General features: G+C 41.4%; 1 protein-coding gene across 2 annotated transcripts in view; it reads left to right on the top strand.

Annotated features, from left to right (window-relative positions):
* MSRB3 (methionine sulfoxide reductase B3) overlaps positions 1–17,009 on the top strand; it is a 108,470-nt gene that overhangs the window by 10,469 nt on the left and 80,992 nt on the right. Inside the window, exons 2-3 of one of the 2 annotated variants that reach the window (XM_053943776.1) lie at positions 8,912–9,038; positions 13,066–13,137. In XM_053943776.1, the coding sequence (XP_053799751.1) occupies positions 8,963–9,038; positions 13,066–13,137 (148 nt within the window). In that variant the 5' untranslated portion in view covers positions 8,912–8,962. The remainder of the gene's footprint in view (positions 1–8,911; positions 9,039–13,065; positions 13,138–17,009) is intronic. The other variant, XM_053943775.1, reaches the window with a different exon arrangement.

Here is a 17,009-nt window from a genome sequence, read left to right as displayed (position 1 = left end):
ATGGCTATAAAAGGAAGTTGTATTTACCATGATGCATGGGATTTGTCCCAAATTGAAAATAGAATAGAAAGCTTGTTATCTCTGCTGTATTAGTAAGCCTGACAATGCAAATAATGGTGGAGAGGGAGACATACCTAATCAAACCAGCCTGATAACAAAAATGGATTTCATGTCTTTGAGTGCTAGGGTACCCCTTGCATAGTTCTATTCACAGCAGTAACCCAGAAATTTTTAATATATATATATATATTTTAGTATTGAGAATGAATCCTTTATTGGTGTGCAAGACAAAAAGCTTTTGGGCTTGCCAGTAGGAATTGTTCAATTAAAAGGAGATGTGCTGGAGAGGAGTGCCTGGAATAGAAAAAAATGAGAAATTTTTCAAGATGTTGAAAGGATCGTGATTCTCAGAAAAGAGCCATTTAAGAATAGTTTACGACTGTTGTAGTTATAAACTCACTGCCATAAAAGGAATGTGCTGTATGCTGGCAGGCTACCGAGTCAGGGAAAATGAAAGCACAGCTCAGCACTATTTTAGTGCATCAGATCTGGGAGGAGCAGGAGTGGAGGGGAATCCCAATTGACCTATATTTACTTTCCTTTGGGAAGTATTGCCAGTCATAACTATTGGGAAACAATTTGCAAATTACAGATGTATGAGCACTTGCTCAACTGAGAGACTCACTGGTTTCTGCCCTTAGCCAAGAATTCTCTTTCATCCCAGGCTTGGGGACTCCTTACTTGTCCTGTTTCTTCCCTTCCTTGGGGTTGCTGCTTTTTTGTATCTCTTTGCAGTTTCTCTTTTCCCATTTCACCTGTTGTTCACAAGGCTTGTGCTGTCTTGTCTCTACATTAATGAAATCTCCTTCCATTTTACTACCCTCCCTAAGGACCAAGTGAGAGTCCCTTGAGCAAGGACTTTCTTCTGTATTACTTAAAGCAGAAACAATTGCATCCCTCCTCTGCTCCTACTCAGTGTGGCATGGATGTCCTCCACATCTCCACAGGCCACATCCTTTGGTTGTTTAGAGGGGATCAGTATCACTGCTCTGCTGTGTGTAAATGTTAGTAGTAAAATAAGGAGAAATCAAGCCCACAGTTTTCTTGTCCATGGGAGCCAGTTGCCGAACAGGGAGGCGTTAATATGCCTTTCCCCTTGTTGCTTTTTGGGAGGGTGCAGCCTTCAAAAACTCATTTGTTTTGATTATCTTCTCACTTCTCAGACTTTTTAAATTTGGCCCCTGGACACACCCTCAGGCTTTAGTTACACCAGCCTCATTGTTGCCAAGCTGTTTCTTTGCTAGCAGGAGAGGGGAACAATGCAGTGGCCAGTTCAGCATACAGAAAGGGTTATTCCTGTGAGAGATAGTGAGCTTTCTATTTTAGGCAGTTGTTGCTAGAGAGAATGTTAGCTCAATTTGGTAATTAGATGAAAATTAAATGTACGTCTTTATTTTCTTCTCAGATGTAGTGTTTTTCATTTATAAGTATAAATATTTTTTCTATTCTGGAGAACCATTCTAATGTAAATGGAAACACAGATATATGGTGCCTCTTCACATAGCATATCTTTTTGTCAGCAGTTGGAATCAGTGAGATTAGGCTGAATTGTGTGCGGAGATTTCAGAATCTGGTTTGTTTTCCCAGATTTTTCATGATTATTTTATTGGAAAGATAATAATTTTAGGCTGTATGATAATCTAAAACCCATTGTGGGAATCTCATCTCTCTTACATGGAGGACTGAAGTCTGGGTAATAAAGCTCAGACTAAAGGCTGAACTCCTAAAAATATCTCTGATTCACCTCAGTAGGAACCTTTATGCATCCTAAGGATAAAGTATGGAGGGTATTAGTCCATAAGGCAATGCTTGTCAATTATGTATCAGAGAGTGGGACTCAGTGTGAGCAGATGAGCATTTTTGCTCATTCGCTTTTCCTGCTTTCCTCTGTTTTTTGTCTGATCTCAACCTTTAGACTTTTCTTCCTCCTTCCCTACTCCCACCATTAAGAGAAGCTGCTGAAGCTTCCCAGCTAGAATATGAAAAGGATACCTCAGAACATCCATAAACTGGACCGTTTCACAGGAGAAGGAGGATGGGCTGGTGGGCCCTGTGAGGAAGCTGAGGAAGCCGTGGGACTGGGGAGGGCCCTGTGCACCCCATGAGCTTGAGCAGCCATGGTGTGGGTCATGCTTATTGTGCCCAGGCAGTCATCTGCCACCTCTAGCCCTGCTGGCTCTGCAGGTGCAGGGACAACTGCTACAGTTCATGTTATGAAACACTGAATAGACTCCACAGTTAGTGACTTGTCTGGTTGCTTTGCAAATTATGATTCCTATAAGTAAGGGCCATTAAAACACCTGGATCTGACAGTATCCTAAAGCATATGTGGGCCAAACTGGTACTTGAAAATGTCTTATGTGTGTTTTGCAAGAAGGTTTTTTAGGTTGGAGTTTCAGTTGCTCTGGGAAGGGTTTAAGAACAAAATCCAGTATAAGAGAATACATAAAATTCAAGAAAACAAAAAGGTTTTGAACTTCACTGTTTAGGCTCCTTTCTAATGACAGTAAGGTTTAAACACTTCAAGTTTAAACCTTGACATTTCCTGGTGTTCCATTCAAATATTACGAGGTATGGCAGTAATTACCTCTTTTATCAGGGCACAATATAAACTTCCTAGAAGTAGACAGAATTGCCATTTGGTTTGTACATTCCAGCACAAGCAGCTAAGGGGAACATGCTTTAACTGAGAGTCTTAAAAGTGAAGTGGGAATTCAGGTCTAATACTTCAGATTTCTGTGGCTGTAACTGAGAAGCTAATACTGTATAGGGGGGGGGGAATATATGCTGACAAGACTGCAAGTTATATGCTACAGTACTTCTGTAGACCTGTAAGGTTAATGCAATAAATTTCATTTAGAATGCTTTATTCCTCTTCAATAAGTCTTTGAGAAGCTTAAATTTATAATTGTCTTTTTGTTATCCTAGCTGTTAATGATTAAAGTGTTTTATTCTCATCAGACAGTGAGCTTTTGCAAGACATTTTAATAGCAAATAGCAAGTCACAAACTTTTGAAGACACCTAGTTTGCATTTTCAATAGATGTACAAGCACATGAAAATACAGAGCCCAAAATCTCTCTTTAAAGGTAAATTTCATAGAGTCACAGAATGGTTTGTGTTGGAAGGGACTTTAAAGATCATCTGATTCCAAAACCCCTGTTGTGGGCAGGGACACCTTCCACTAGACCAGGTTGTTCAGAGCCCTATTCAACCTGGCCTTGACTTACAGGGATGGGACATTCACCACTTCTCTGGGCAACCGGCTCCAGTGTCTCATTATTCTCATAGTGAATAATTTCTTCCTAATATCTAATCTAAATTATCCTTTCCCAGGCTTTTGTCAATTACCTTTACTACTTTTTTGCCAAATGCTTCAAATACAGTATGGTGCATTGAAACATGCAGTTGTCTAAAAATATAATTATAAAGCACAAATGCATATTCACAGGATGTGTGGTTTTTTGAGCAGCAGTCATCAGGCCCCTGCTGAATAGTTTTCCTGTATTCCAGTCTCCTGCCACAGCTGGCAGCTTCACAATGGTTTATTAAACATCTCTTACAAGCTATTCAACATTGCCTTTGTCCACACCATAGCATACACCATGTCAAACCTGCAAACAGGAAAGTCCCTTAAAGCCACCAAGTGCAGTGCAGAGAGCAGGAAAGGCCAAGGTCTTTGGTGTTAGCACAGAATGTGTTAAGGAAAAGTGACTAGGGAGTAAATAATTGTTTAGGCACAGAAAGACATGATCTACTGAAACACTTGCTCATGTGGTTCTCTCTTTAGGCTGCACCTTTTGTTTCTGCAGTTCCTGAGCATTGATCTGTCCTGTCTGCTGACTGACTGGCAGCAGCTTTAGGTGAGCAAAAGCCAAATAAAAAAAAAAAAAAAAAAGAAAAAAAGAAATATCCAAATATTAAAACTGAAACAAACATATACACAAAATAATCCACTAAGTTTTGTCAGGGAAACATTTGGTTATAGTTTGCTTTGTGTCAAAATAAATAAGTAAACCCTTTGCAAAACAACTGTTCAAAGTTATTGCTGGACTGAAAAAAAACTTTACAAAACAAATACTGATAAAAATTAAACTGTTAGTTTAACACTTGAATACAGTAGACTCCCATGCCTTTACTTCTTTCTAACTTCTAGTTGTTTGGCTTTCTTCAGTGTGGCCATTTTTTTGCTCTTTGTTTTTTCCAGTGACATAGGAATTCCTGACAAGAGCCTGGGAGCCTGGCTCTCTGACTAGTGTGTGCCTATCTCTTAATTGTTTCCTGCCCTCCAAATGAGGCCAGAGACTTGGGGCTGGGGGAAGGGATATTGGAAAAAAGTAGAAACCTCACACTACTAAGGTCTTATTACTGGGGCAAGAAAAAAACCCTGATCCTTCCCTTAAGAATTTGTGGATGTTTTTTTAATTTACTTGTAAAGAGCTAAAACTTCATGTTTTTTTCTTGTGAGAGCTAGGGTTCTCATGTAATTTTAGGAATTCTGGACCTGAGTTGTCAGGAATAACACTGAATATGAAAAAAATTAAACCAGTAGTGTTACGAGCTCCCAAGACCCTTGATGTTTCCCCTACTGCTCTTAAAAACAAGATGTGGTAATATCAGAATTTAACCTCTCAAGTTGTCCTTCACCCAAAGAAACATTTCTAGTTGCAGACAGAGGTTGAAAAAACATAACCTGAGTACATACAAAGTTCTTAATTTCCGAAGGACAAATTTGACAGACCACCTATGTTACTTTATAGCTAATAATTTTGGGGAGAAACTTGTGTTTTCTGAATGTCCACAATGGACAGTATAGAAGCTCTTGAAAGCTGGTAGTTCCTTAATATTTGCCAACATTAGGCTCCTAAAAGGAAGGCTTCCCTGGAGTTAAAATGCATATCCTAGAAAACTGCTTCTGAAAATCAGCTAGTGACATAGTTACTGCTGTATTTGTATTATCTGTACTTACAAGATTTGCAAGCTGTTGCTGAGCATGGTGTCCATCTTATGAGTCTCAAACAGATAGAAGATCCATGTTGTACTCCGTTAAAGAATGAAGTATCATGAAGGGGCTCCAAGGGGTCTGCTGACACCCAGGGGCAACTGTGGCGGAGTCAACAGTGTCCTGGGTGTTGCAGGCAGCACAGCAAGCAGCAGGTGTTTTTTTAAAAAGGACAATCCACCAAAATAAACCCAAACAACGATGTGTAAAAGCATCATCCCTTTCCCTGAATTGTGAGTTCTTCTTTGATCTCTTCATGTAGCATCTGTCCTTACAGGAAAGTGGCATATTGCAGTACTGCAATAAAGATATGGGAGGCGGTGAGTATGTGTGGTGGAAGTGCAGTGCTGCAGTACTCACTGTGGCACTGTGGCTCAGGCATGTGACAGCTGTATTAGCATTGCTGTCCCCATGTCACCTGGCCCTAGCACTGTCAAGGTGGGATGCTGTGCCAGATGGGGTCTCTTGGGGCTCAGGCAGGTTCCTCCAGCACCAGCATGGGGGTTTTGCTTAACCTCTAGAGGGCTAGGCTTGTATAGCATGGGAGTTTAAACCACCAGCCTTCTATTCCCAGGATATTGTTTTCACGGAATTATTTAGGGTGTAAAAGACCTCTGAGATCATCGAGTCCAACCTTTGACCAAGCACCACCTTGTCAACTAGACCATGGCACCTCATTGGGCAGCCCATTCCAATGTCTAATCACTGTGAAGAAATTCTTCTTAATGCCCAACCTAAACCTCCCCTGATGTAACTGAAGATTGTGGCCTGTCATCCTACTGTTAGTTGCGTGGGAGAAGAGGCTGACCCCCACCTGGCTACAACCTTCTTCAGGCTAACCAACCCCAGCTTCCTCAGCCACTCCTCATCAGACTTGTGATCCAGACACTTCACCAATGACGTTGCCCTTCTCTGGACTTCTTCCTATGTTCCTTGTCATGTTCTGGTTGTTCCTCTTAAGTAAATTAGAGACATAAACATGGCACTTGAGCCTGCTAAAGGCTATGGCCAAGCTTGCATGCACCACAGAAAGAGCAGAGGGAAGATATGAACCTGTTGCAATGTTACTGTTATTCTCCCTAAATCTGTTCTCTGTACCCATGGAATTGCCAGGTGGGGTGAAGCACCTCCAAACCAAATGCATTAATTGCAATGAGTTTGACAATGCACTTCTCTTTACTGATTCTTCACAAGCCGTTCTTATGGGGGTCTGTAAGCTTCCTGCGGCAGGGTTTGTGCGTGTACAGTACCTAGCACCAGGAGGTCTCCTCCCACGGGAATTACTGGGCATTGCTATAATGTAAGAGTGAACAGAAATAGCAATCAAAGCATTAGCAATAAAAGAATAAATTAGGTTAACTGCAATAAAGTACTTTCATGGATGCTCAGTGATATTTTATTGGGCTCTCAGGACTTGCATATCCTCCAAGTCCTTATAAATAGGTGAGAGTAAATAATAACATTTTGGTGAACACTTACATACTTCACATTTTCAAAAGGCCAGGATCTATTTTATAATTCTCGGTAATTTCAAATAATGTCCTTTAAGCTGCTTACAGTTGAAGGAGGGAGGGAGGAGGAGGAGGAGGGCAGGGAGGCAGTATCCGTCTGGGCTGTCAGTGGAGCGCCTCGCAGGAGTGTGATGGGCAGCGGCCGCCAGGCGGCGCCGCCGACAGGGGCGCTCGATACCACTGCTGCTGGAGCGCGGCATCGGCCTCAGCCCGGGGCTGCGGGCAGTGCCGGCTGCGGGCAGTGCCGGCTGCGGGACAGTGCCGGCTGCGGGACAGTGCCGGCTGTGGGACAGTGCCGGCTGTGGGACAGTGCCGGCTGCGGGACAGTGCCGGCTGTGGGACAGTGCCGGCTGCGGGGCAGTGCCGGCTATGGAACAGTGCCGGCTGCGGGCAGTGCCGGCTGCGGGCAGTGCCGGCTGCGGGACAGTGCCGGCTGCGGGACAGTGCCGGCTGTGGGACAGTGCCGGCTGTGGGACAGTGCCGGCTGCGGGACAGTGCCGGCTGTGGGACAGTGCCGGCTGCGGGGCAGTGCCGGCTATGGAACAGTGCCGGCTGCGGGCAGTGCCGGCTGCGGGCAGTGCCGGCTGCGGGACAGTGCCGGCTATGGGACAGTGCCGGCTGTGGGACAGTGCCGGCTGCGGGACAGTGCCGGCTGCGGGACAGTGCCGGCTGCGGGCAGTGCCGGCTGTGGGACAGTGCCGGCTCTGGGACAGTGCCGGCTGTGGGACAGTGCCGGCTCTGGGACAGTGCCGGCTGCGGGACAGTGCCGGCTGTGGGACAGTGCCGGCTGCGGGCAGTGCCGGCTGCGGGGCAAGGGCGGAGTTGCGGTGGGGCTGCGCACAGCCCTCTGGTCTTCTGGCAGCCTGCTGGGGAGGGGTTCGCGCTGGTTTTCACGCGGCTCCGCTGCCGCTACGACAGGGACGTGTTTGTGTGTGTGTGAGATGGCGCGTCGGGCAGCACGGAAGTGTCGGGAGTCCCGCAGCGAGTTTAGTTTGGCTACGACCGAGTTGAGGCGTGTGGATGCGGGCAGGTTTCTGTTAGATGCGCTCCAGACCGGTTTGGCCGGGAACTGGATCCTTGTTATGGTCATGGAATCATCACAGAATGGTTTGGCTCGAAAGAGACCTTTAAAGCCCATCTAATCCAACCCCTAGCAATGGGCAGGGACAACTTCAACTACACCTGGTTGCTTAGAGTCCCATCCAGCCTGACATTGAATGCTGTCAGGGATGGGGTGTCTGCACCTGTTTGGGGTGCTCTAGAAGTGTCCTTCCTCTGAGAATCTTGTTCCTCAGGACGAGACCGTGGCAGGTTTGTCCCCGGCTGGCACAGCCACTGCTATGGGCCATGGCAGGACTCACCCCCGCGGCTCCTGGGCTGCCGCAGAAGAAAGAGTGAGACTGAGAGGAGGCTGGGAGACCTGCCCTGCTGCTCCACAGCTACTAGGGGCCTGATCCTGCTTCCACGAGAGTCCCAGAGCGTTTCTGTACCGACTTTGCCTGGGGATTGGCTCCAGTCCCACATCACATAATCTTCTGAAGTGAGCTGTGTCTGTGCATGGCTGGGCTGTAAGGCAGCTGCATTTCCTCTTTCCCGTTGTGGGGTGAATGGAACAATTAGCATTTGTGCATTAAACCCTTCTGAAATAAAATCTCATGACTGCCATCTCTCTGTTTGCTACATTTGAACTGGCTGAAAGACTGTTTAAATATATCTTATGGACAGTTTACAACATGAATTATTTCCTGCCTTTGAAAAGCCATGGTTTTAAGATATCTGGCAAGTTTATTACAATGAAATGTCACATTCTTCAAACAAGTCATCAAAAGAACAATTTTTAGCAAAGACTGGTTTCCAGCATTCACCATTCAGAAATGTTGCGGAGTGTGATCTTGGTTTAAATAAAATAAATAGAAAAAGACTGCATGTTTGATCTGCCCAGCATTTCTGGGTGTTCCAAGCGGGATTCCTACTATCTAGCTGAGGTTCTAAGGTTTCTTTTCCTTAGTACCCCTGCACTTGTGACTAGGCTACTACCCCAAGTTGTTCTCAGTTGGATATCTAAAGCAGCTTGTGAATGTCCCCTATAAAAATGTCCCTCTCACTTTGTAGCATATAAAATGGTTCCACTGAATTCCATGTAATATGTATAAAAATGTTGGGGGGTGGGGTAGCAAGAATGAGTTAAACACACTAAAAAAAGTGCATTTAGAATTATGGTCATATGTGGTGGTCTTATAAAATTTTAAGTATTGTTTTTTTCTGTGAATGAAAACATTTTTGATGTTTTAATTTGTTCTCATCTTTTTTTTTTTTTTTTTTTTTTCTTCCCTACTCAGCTCTTGCCCCTGTTCTTTGCCTCTGGTTTTGTTGGTGAGGATATCACAGTGATGTCTGCATTCAACCTGCTGCATTTGGTGACAAAGAGCCAGCCAGTGGCCCTGCGAGCCTGTGGGCTTCCCTCAGGTTGAATGGGTGCTGCTTGTTGTGTCATGCATAATAAAGGCCCTGGTAGGAAGGGGTGTCTCTGCTGCAGGAAACAATGTGCTATGGGTTGTTCTGTTTAAATTTTCCTTTGAAGCAGAAGTGTATTTGCGCTTTTTTTTTTTTTTTGTAAAAGTCACTGAGTTGAGTGAGCAATTTCATATTCGAGATTTTAAAAAGCCTGGAAATGCTGACTCCCTTGTCCAAAATACAGACTCTTAAATTTTATATAATTTTCCTCATTCTTGGCAAAAACTGTGTAATTAAACTGAAAATATTTTATTAAATGTCATTCCTAATTTTAAAACAGAATGTCTAACAGAATTTCATGTTGATTGCTATTAAATCATTAAATCATAAGACTTAAAAATATTTTTAGCAGTGTACTATAGTTATACTCCATGTGTTTCTTTTCACATTTTTATTATAAATTAAGTATGTTATACTGAAAATCATGTTTAAAAAGTGTGCAGAATTTAAAACTTAATTATTTAATTCCTCCGACAGCATATTCCTTAGTTACGTGACACTTCTCTACATAACTAAGTGGAAACGTGCAATTTAATGCCCACATGCAGCTGCACTTTCCATGTAAGGCCCAGGTTTGTCTATTAGGTCTGGGAAGGGTGCCATAAGACCCCATCTCCATGAATTGATTACATCATGAAAACCTCAAACCTAAGTATTTTGTATTTCACTTAAAAGGCAACAGTCTTTAATGAAAGCGTAATAATGTCAGTGTACAGGGTTATGTGGGAGAAAATATAAGCTGTACTGAGTTAATTTTGAACATTACTAGAAATTTTCTAGATGCCCAATTAAAAAAAGATACACTCCTGGCTGATCTGTATTAAGCCTCAAAAATGGGCCAGGTTGGGTGTTTGTGCTACACTCACAACTGGTTCATAAGAGTGCAGAATGTTACAAGCAGTTTCTCCCAGACCTGGACTTAGCAAGCATATGGAGGTGATGTTTTAAAGATTTTTTTTGTTCAGTGATAAGACATCAGTTTTCAAGCCGATGGATTTTCCTAAAGCTTATTAGACTTTATTTGAACTAAAGCTGAGTCCAATTTTTGCAGCATTTATGTTCCATTTCCCCCACATGTGCACAAAACTCGCACTAACCTTGATAGGAACTGCAAACACATATTGAGGAAGAGAGAGAATAACCCACATTGTGTCAGCTTGACCTTGGTTTCCTGTTATAGTTGCTGCTGAGCCAGATTTAAAATCCTAAAAATATAGGGTAAGCAAATTTCCTTAGCCCTCATTATGCTCCTTTTGATGTGTGCTCATATTGCTGTTGTCTACCTTAACATGGGAACACTCAGTCTTCTGGGCATTTTGTTTCCACTCTGAAAAGGAGATCTGCAAGCTGGTCACTAGAAACACGCAGAGCCCACGGGAGGTTTTGATGTTCCATACCTGTTTTCAAAGCACTGCATTAGCTGTTTTATCAAGTCATTTTTCTGTCATAATCCAGTAGTCACATTTTGGAATAAAAAGTTAACACTACTGTTTATTCCCATCCCTTAGATCCCTAACTGTGGGACCATTAATAGATTGAGTTCCACTGACTGACTACTTTATAGAGATATATATAGAGAGATATTTATATATAGTAAGCCCAAGTTCATCTGCTAACAGTGGAATAATATACAATCACATATCTCACATATTTTAAGAGTGATCTAAATTCCCCAGATGCTTAAAAATTAATATAGGCTTGCTTTGCCTTTGGTTTTTTTTTTTTTTTTTTTTTTGGTGTGTGTGGTGTATTTAAGGGGTTGCAAGTAAATGGCATAGCATGTATCCAATAAAACATAGGAATGAAATGTAGAGTCAATTTCTGCTTAAATGCCACAATGCCCTGTGACTTTGGCTTCTGAATATACAGAAAACACCCAAGCTCTCCTGAGTTTTTGTAACATAAGACTTTGAGTTAGTAATTTCCCCACCATCCAGTTCTATGTGAATTGCAGTCCTCTAACCATACCACCATGCCCTGTGTCCACCAAATCTGGGACCGTGTGGAGCTTGGCCACCTTCTAATTCAGTGGCAAATTCAATATGGAATGAGACTTTTTAACCTTCTGGAACCCATGCTCAGAGTAAGGAATCAAAGTCAGAACAGTAAACTGGGCTTGCAAACAGTGTTTTAAACACTATGCAGTTAAAATATTTGCAGGACAAGGACTTGAATTAAAGTATTGTTTCAATTTCTATGCTTGGAATTGTACCTCTATCCTTCCTGTAAGGAACAAAGTAACACAAGGCAATATATAATTTATATTTAATATATAGTTGTAGATCAGAAACAAGAGGTTTTTTTATCTTCCCCCTCCCCCCCTCCCCATTAAATTAATTAAATACTATTGGGATGTATCTTAGAATAGAGATGACCTGTCCCTTCTTTGAACTACTATTTTGTAAGCACTTGTGAGTTTCACTTGTACTAGTGAAGTGTTTTTACTTGTTCTTTTTCTGTTTGTATATTAACACCTGAAGTGTGGATCTGTTCTTCCAAATTGTATTTTTAAATTTTTTTTTTTTTGTCTGAAGTTCGGACTAAACGTTTCAATGTGTGCATACCTAGTGCATTGTTTGCCCATAACATTTCTGTGGACAAGATGGCAAGTCTGAGCAGGAGCAGGCGCTCCCAGTAGATGGCACTAGGCATTTGCTGTTCTGCACACCCAGGACTATATCAAAAGCTTCCCGTCTAGGAGTCATTCATACAGAAAGTACACCCTGAGACCTTAGGAACATTTATAAGTATTTTAAGAAAAGCAAGAATACTGTGAAAAAAGCAAAATCTTTGCCTGTATTCAAACTACCATCACATTGGTTCAGGGTTTCTTCATTTTCAGTGATGACTGCAGCTCCACTGTATCTGTTCTGTGACACAGAAGTGTTGCTCCTTGAGCCCACTTTATTAGAGTTGAATGCTCTGAATTTCTTTGGAAATGTAGGATGCACTCAGCACCTGACAGGATTTAATTCACAGAAATTAAGTCTTTAAAAAAAGCCCACTTCAAAGTTACAACAATCCCCACCAAACATTCAGTATAAAAACTACTTCATCTGCTTTATGCATACTAAAATGCAACTGATACAAGTCATGATTATGCAGATTCCATGTACATATGTTTTCTGAAGCAGACCACCAAGCTGTAACCTAAAAAGTTAGCTTATATTGCTTTGCTGTGTCTTTTAATTATTATGGGTTCTCATTTCTTAAAAAGACCCTTTATTTCTTTAACACTTTGAATGTTGTGCTGCTTACATCACATTTTTGCATGTGATTAATTGGATTTTCCTCTCCTGTAGATCAAAGAAAATTATGGTGCTTGTAAAATTAAGTAAAAGTAATGATGAAAAAATTATAGGGTAGACTTAGGGTTGGTTTTTTTTTTTTTTTTCCTTATAATAAAGTCTCGGGTAATATTAAATTGTTGTGTAGTGTTTAATTACTAAAATAACTACTAGTAGGAAACCGTACCTTTCTAGCATTAGATTAAACTACAATGCATCTGCATGAAGATGGTGTTGGGCATATGGTGTAAGTCTTTATTAAGTAAATATCTGTAGTATGGTTTCTCATTCTTTTATTAAATCTTTGTTAATTCCAAGTTTTAATATAACGTCTCTTCATAAAATTGAAATTAATAGTGAACAGAAATTTACTGCGTCTCACAATTAGATTTTTAGCAGTAATCTGTTAACCTAAAGAATTACTTTTAGAAACAGATCTTGAAAACATTTGCATACATTAATTATTTGTATGCATTTGTTCCTCTGAACTCTCAAACTGCTTACGTCAATGAAATATCTGTATGCATACTGCTGAATAGATATGGCTTTAACAACCAAAATCTAGTAAAGAGTTTAGTCTTGTGGGTTCAAAGTATGGAGGTTGCTGTCAAACTTTGTGTGACTTGAGTATGACTAAACATTTCATATTGTCTATGTTCTATAATATAATGTATATTATAACTTCCCCATAGTTTTCCGTAATGTGTATCACCAGAGATGTACGACTCCAGATGTCTGTTCACATGGTCCAAAAGAAAATAAAAGTAAGACTGATATTGTATAGCATAAACCATCCATACAGCTATGGCTAAATGCCTGTCAACGTTTTCATTATAAATTCATATTTTCTGGGGTTTATATCTTGAACATAAAAATTTGCTCTGGGTTTAAGTATGCTGTACAAGGTCTTAGATGAATGTATTTGTTCCTCAGAACTGGCTGGGGGGCAAAAATTAAAATTCATTTTTGTCCAGCTAATTTTTAAAAAAATGCAAATATCAATTTAGATCAAAAATAGATTTTTAAATTTAGAACACAGTCTTACAAATACCTAGTTTACTTCCTCCCAGCAGTTATGAGAAAGCCTCTTGAAAAGAGTGGAAAATATGCACTATGTGATCACAACAGTAAATAGCATGTGAAACCATTCATGTATAATTATTCTAAATGTCTGTGTATATGTTTGCCTTTTAGTCATATAATAGTAGGACACTGCATTATCATAATAGAGCATAACATTATCATATTTTTGGAATGGCTTTAAAATGAGTTTTAAAAATTACATATAGCTGTCTTAATCGGAGTATATTTGATGTTGTACTATATTTACAAAAATTCCTTTTGTACAATAGTATTCCATCTAGAATGCCTTACTTAATGCATTTTAAGACAAAATTTATTAGTAGATATCTCTTTGGGTGTAATACTCTTAAAAGTGCCTGATACTTGCCAAACTTGGGATCACAAAGAAGACTAGAAGCCTTCTGTTACATTCCCTAGAGTTTGTACTCTGGTTTTTTTGCTCTTTTTAAGTCTTTGTTCTGGTGGAGTTTTGTACTCTTCCTCATCAGCTCAGGAGACAGATGGTGCTTGTCCCTGGCCCACCTGTATGGAGGCTCCTCAGTGATTCTTGCACTGAGAAGCACTGGGATGATGAGACATTTCTTGTGCTCCCAGATCATGCACAAAGATGGTCCCTTAATGTGTAATCTTTTAAGGTTGTTTTCGTTTCCTTCCTGCTCTCATGTTAGATCCACCACAAGCCATTTCCACCTTTCTTGCAGGAATGTTTTAATTCTAAGGGTTCATAAATTTCCTGTGTTCCATTCCTGAGCCTTCTGTAGCTCAGGCTTAGTGTGTTTTCTGCTTAGTTGGGTATGGAAAAGATGAATTTTCATCAGGGTGTTTCTGAGTTTTAAAGTTTCTCATGAAAGGTTACTTTAGTTATTGGAGTGTCAATAACTAAACTTGTCAATAACTAACTTGTCAATAAACTTGTAAATAACTATTGTCAATAACAATAACTTTAGTTATTGGAGTGTCTAACAGGAGGACTAAGAAGTCCTTTAAGGACTGCCTTCACTTTTTTCCTTTCAGTTAAAAGCAACTCCTGGCTTTGTCTTTTCTCTGAGGAGTATGTGATGAAGGTTTCAGAGAAGAATGTGATGTAAAGGAGAGACGGCAGCACACAGAAAGAAATGAGATTTTCTATATTGCTGAACTAAGGGAGGATAAGCAAGAAAACGTGCAAGAAGTAATGTGAGCCCTAAAGTCAGTAAGAGTGTGTTTGGGAAACAATGGAGGAGATGATCATTTGGGGACTTTATGAGCTTGGAATTTGATGGAACCTTGAATGGGTCTGGAATGTGGACTGGGAATCAGGCCCTAGAGGCTCGAACATTACCATACCTTAGCCACTAGGTTAACCATAGATTCCTACAGTATAGATCATGACCTGGGGGTAAATGGGTAGAGACGAGCTGTGTCCCAGAGAATGCTAAGAAGGGGAAATTGTTCTTAGTTACAAGCTAAATATGTATCTCAGTTTGTGATTTCCTTCAAAGGAAGCTGTGTTGGGTAGGGATGCATGGCTAGGGTACAAAGGTGCCCCTTGCTCTGTCTGGAGAAGAGGTTCTTGTGGGACAGGAGGTGCTGGCAGCCCTGGTGTGGTGCTGGCAGCTTTGTGCATTGTGGGTAAGAACTCCCCCATCAATGCTCTGGTCCAGGTCAGGGTGTCCCGAGGAGAGCAGAGCAGGGAAAGGCTTGACCGAACCCTCTTAAAGCCCTTTTACAGGGCTTGATCCCATCTTCTTGACCAATAAGGCATGGCTGAATTTTAACTAAACATAAAGAATTCCAGAAGGCCCATTAGGGAATGAAGTTGGCAGTTACAAACCTTGAGAGGGGAGTGGGCTACAGTGTTTTCTGTGGTGGTCATAGCAGAGCATGAACTGGAGCAGTGTCCCGGCAGTTCCTGTCTTCATGCTCGGTATGCCCCTCAATGCTTGGAGAAGTGGAATGAAAGGCCACAGAGCAGGCAGTGCTTCTGCAAAAGCGTTCCTTACCCTCCACAGCTGGAGACAGATCAAGTTTTTTAGGGGGTTAGATCGGGGCTGCTATAGAGAATTGGAGGAGAGGAAAAACCTTCCCCCAGCTCTCTCCTTTCCTCCACCCCCATCCCAAGTATGGATTGCGGCACCTTGAGTCTTGAAATCCAGTGCTCATTTCACAGGCCACACATCACTATTGTGGAGGAAGCAGCAGGAGGATTTAGCAAAAGCCTGAATGCCAAAATAAGCTACACACCACTGCTGGAAAATGCTGAGTTTTTAATTGTTTCTGCTGCAGGGTTAAACCTTTATTAAAGCTGTGTGAATAAGCTTATTTTGATGACTTACTGAAATATTTTAAATGCAAAAGGTAGCATAAAGCACTCACTAAATTCACCTTGATCCCACTGCTAATAAAATGCTTTTCCGTATGTTGGGCATCCTTTTATTGATTCTGTCAGAAATCTATTGACCAGATAAAGAGTGCTCAGTGTCTCTGTCTTCCTTGTTTTTAATTTAAACAAATGTAGTGCCTGTGAAAGGTGCTAGGATAATATCAGCAAAACAAAAGTCTCTTTATCTGTTAGGGGGAGAGGAAGAGAAATCCATCATTATAAATATTCCCCTCTCCACTGCTGTACCAATAGATCTTGATCTTGTCTTGCCTGGTTTGCATCCAAGAGTAAGGCAAATAGGTCAGCTGCCCTGTGCACTCTGTCTTTGGCCATCTCAGCAGAAACGATAACAAAAGTGGCAGTTTATAACATAATGAGCTTTTGCTCCACTTAATTGAAGGTTGTTCTATTCACCAACCTCTGCTGAGCAGCCACATGTTGTTGTTGCAGTAGTAGTAGTGAAGATGACAGCTCAAAAAGCTCCAGAGGAAACTGCCTTCATCTCCTCCAGCTAATGCAGAGTACTGGTGGACTCCTCTCTGTCGTTATAATTTGGAAAGGTTGTGAGACCAAGATTGTGTCTGGTAGTGACATTTATTTCATTGATGTCAGACATGGAAGTAAAGTAGACATGCCTAGAGAGGACAAAAGGATTTCTGATTTTATTTCCCCCTTTCCCACTAAGCAAAACACTTCAGTCTTTTGTTAAATGTTTTTTACATTCACATGGAGGAGAGGCAGCTTCAGATTTCTTTTCCAGGGAATGTCTCTTTGGCTTGTATGGCTGCCTTAGTGTAACTTGCTGCAAGCAGGTTTGCAGACCTGTGGAAACAACAGATGCTGCCTATATGGGCCTGCCTGCTGGGGTCCCAGTACCACTTTCTGTGGAGAGAAAACAAGTGCATAAAGATGCATTAGCTGTCAGTTCGGGAATTTTTTTTTTTTTTTTTTTTTTTTTTATTAAGCAAGAGTTGTGCTGATGACCAGGTGGGAGAAAAAATGTGACAGCTCTGTTACTTGATTGTATGGGAAGTTTGTAAATTTGCAGAAAAGGGGCTTGCCCTTCCCTTGTGACCAGCTGACCCTCCTGGTGTTAAGTAAATAATTTTTTTTAAAGACAGTTTTGGGTGGTGTTCTTTTAAGATAGAACCTGGAATTTGACCCAAAATTCAAACTGTTGTCCTGGTACCT

The sequence above is a fragment of the Vidua chalybeata genome, chromosome 5 (assembly GCF_026979565.1).
Source record: "Vidua chalybeata isolate OUT-0048 chromosome 5, bVidCha1 merged haplotype, whole genome shotgun sequence".
Classification (NCBI taxonomy): Eukaryota; Metazoa; Chordata; class Aves; order Passeriformes; family Viduidae; genus Vidua; species Vidua chalybeata.
Note: the sequence above shows the minus strand (reverse complement) of the source record. Positions and strands in the feature narration are given on the sequence as shown.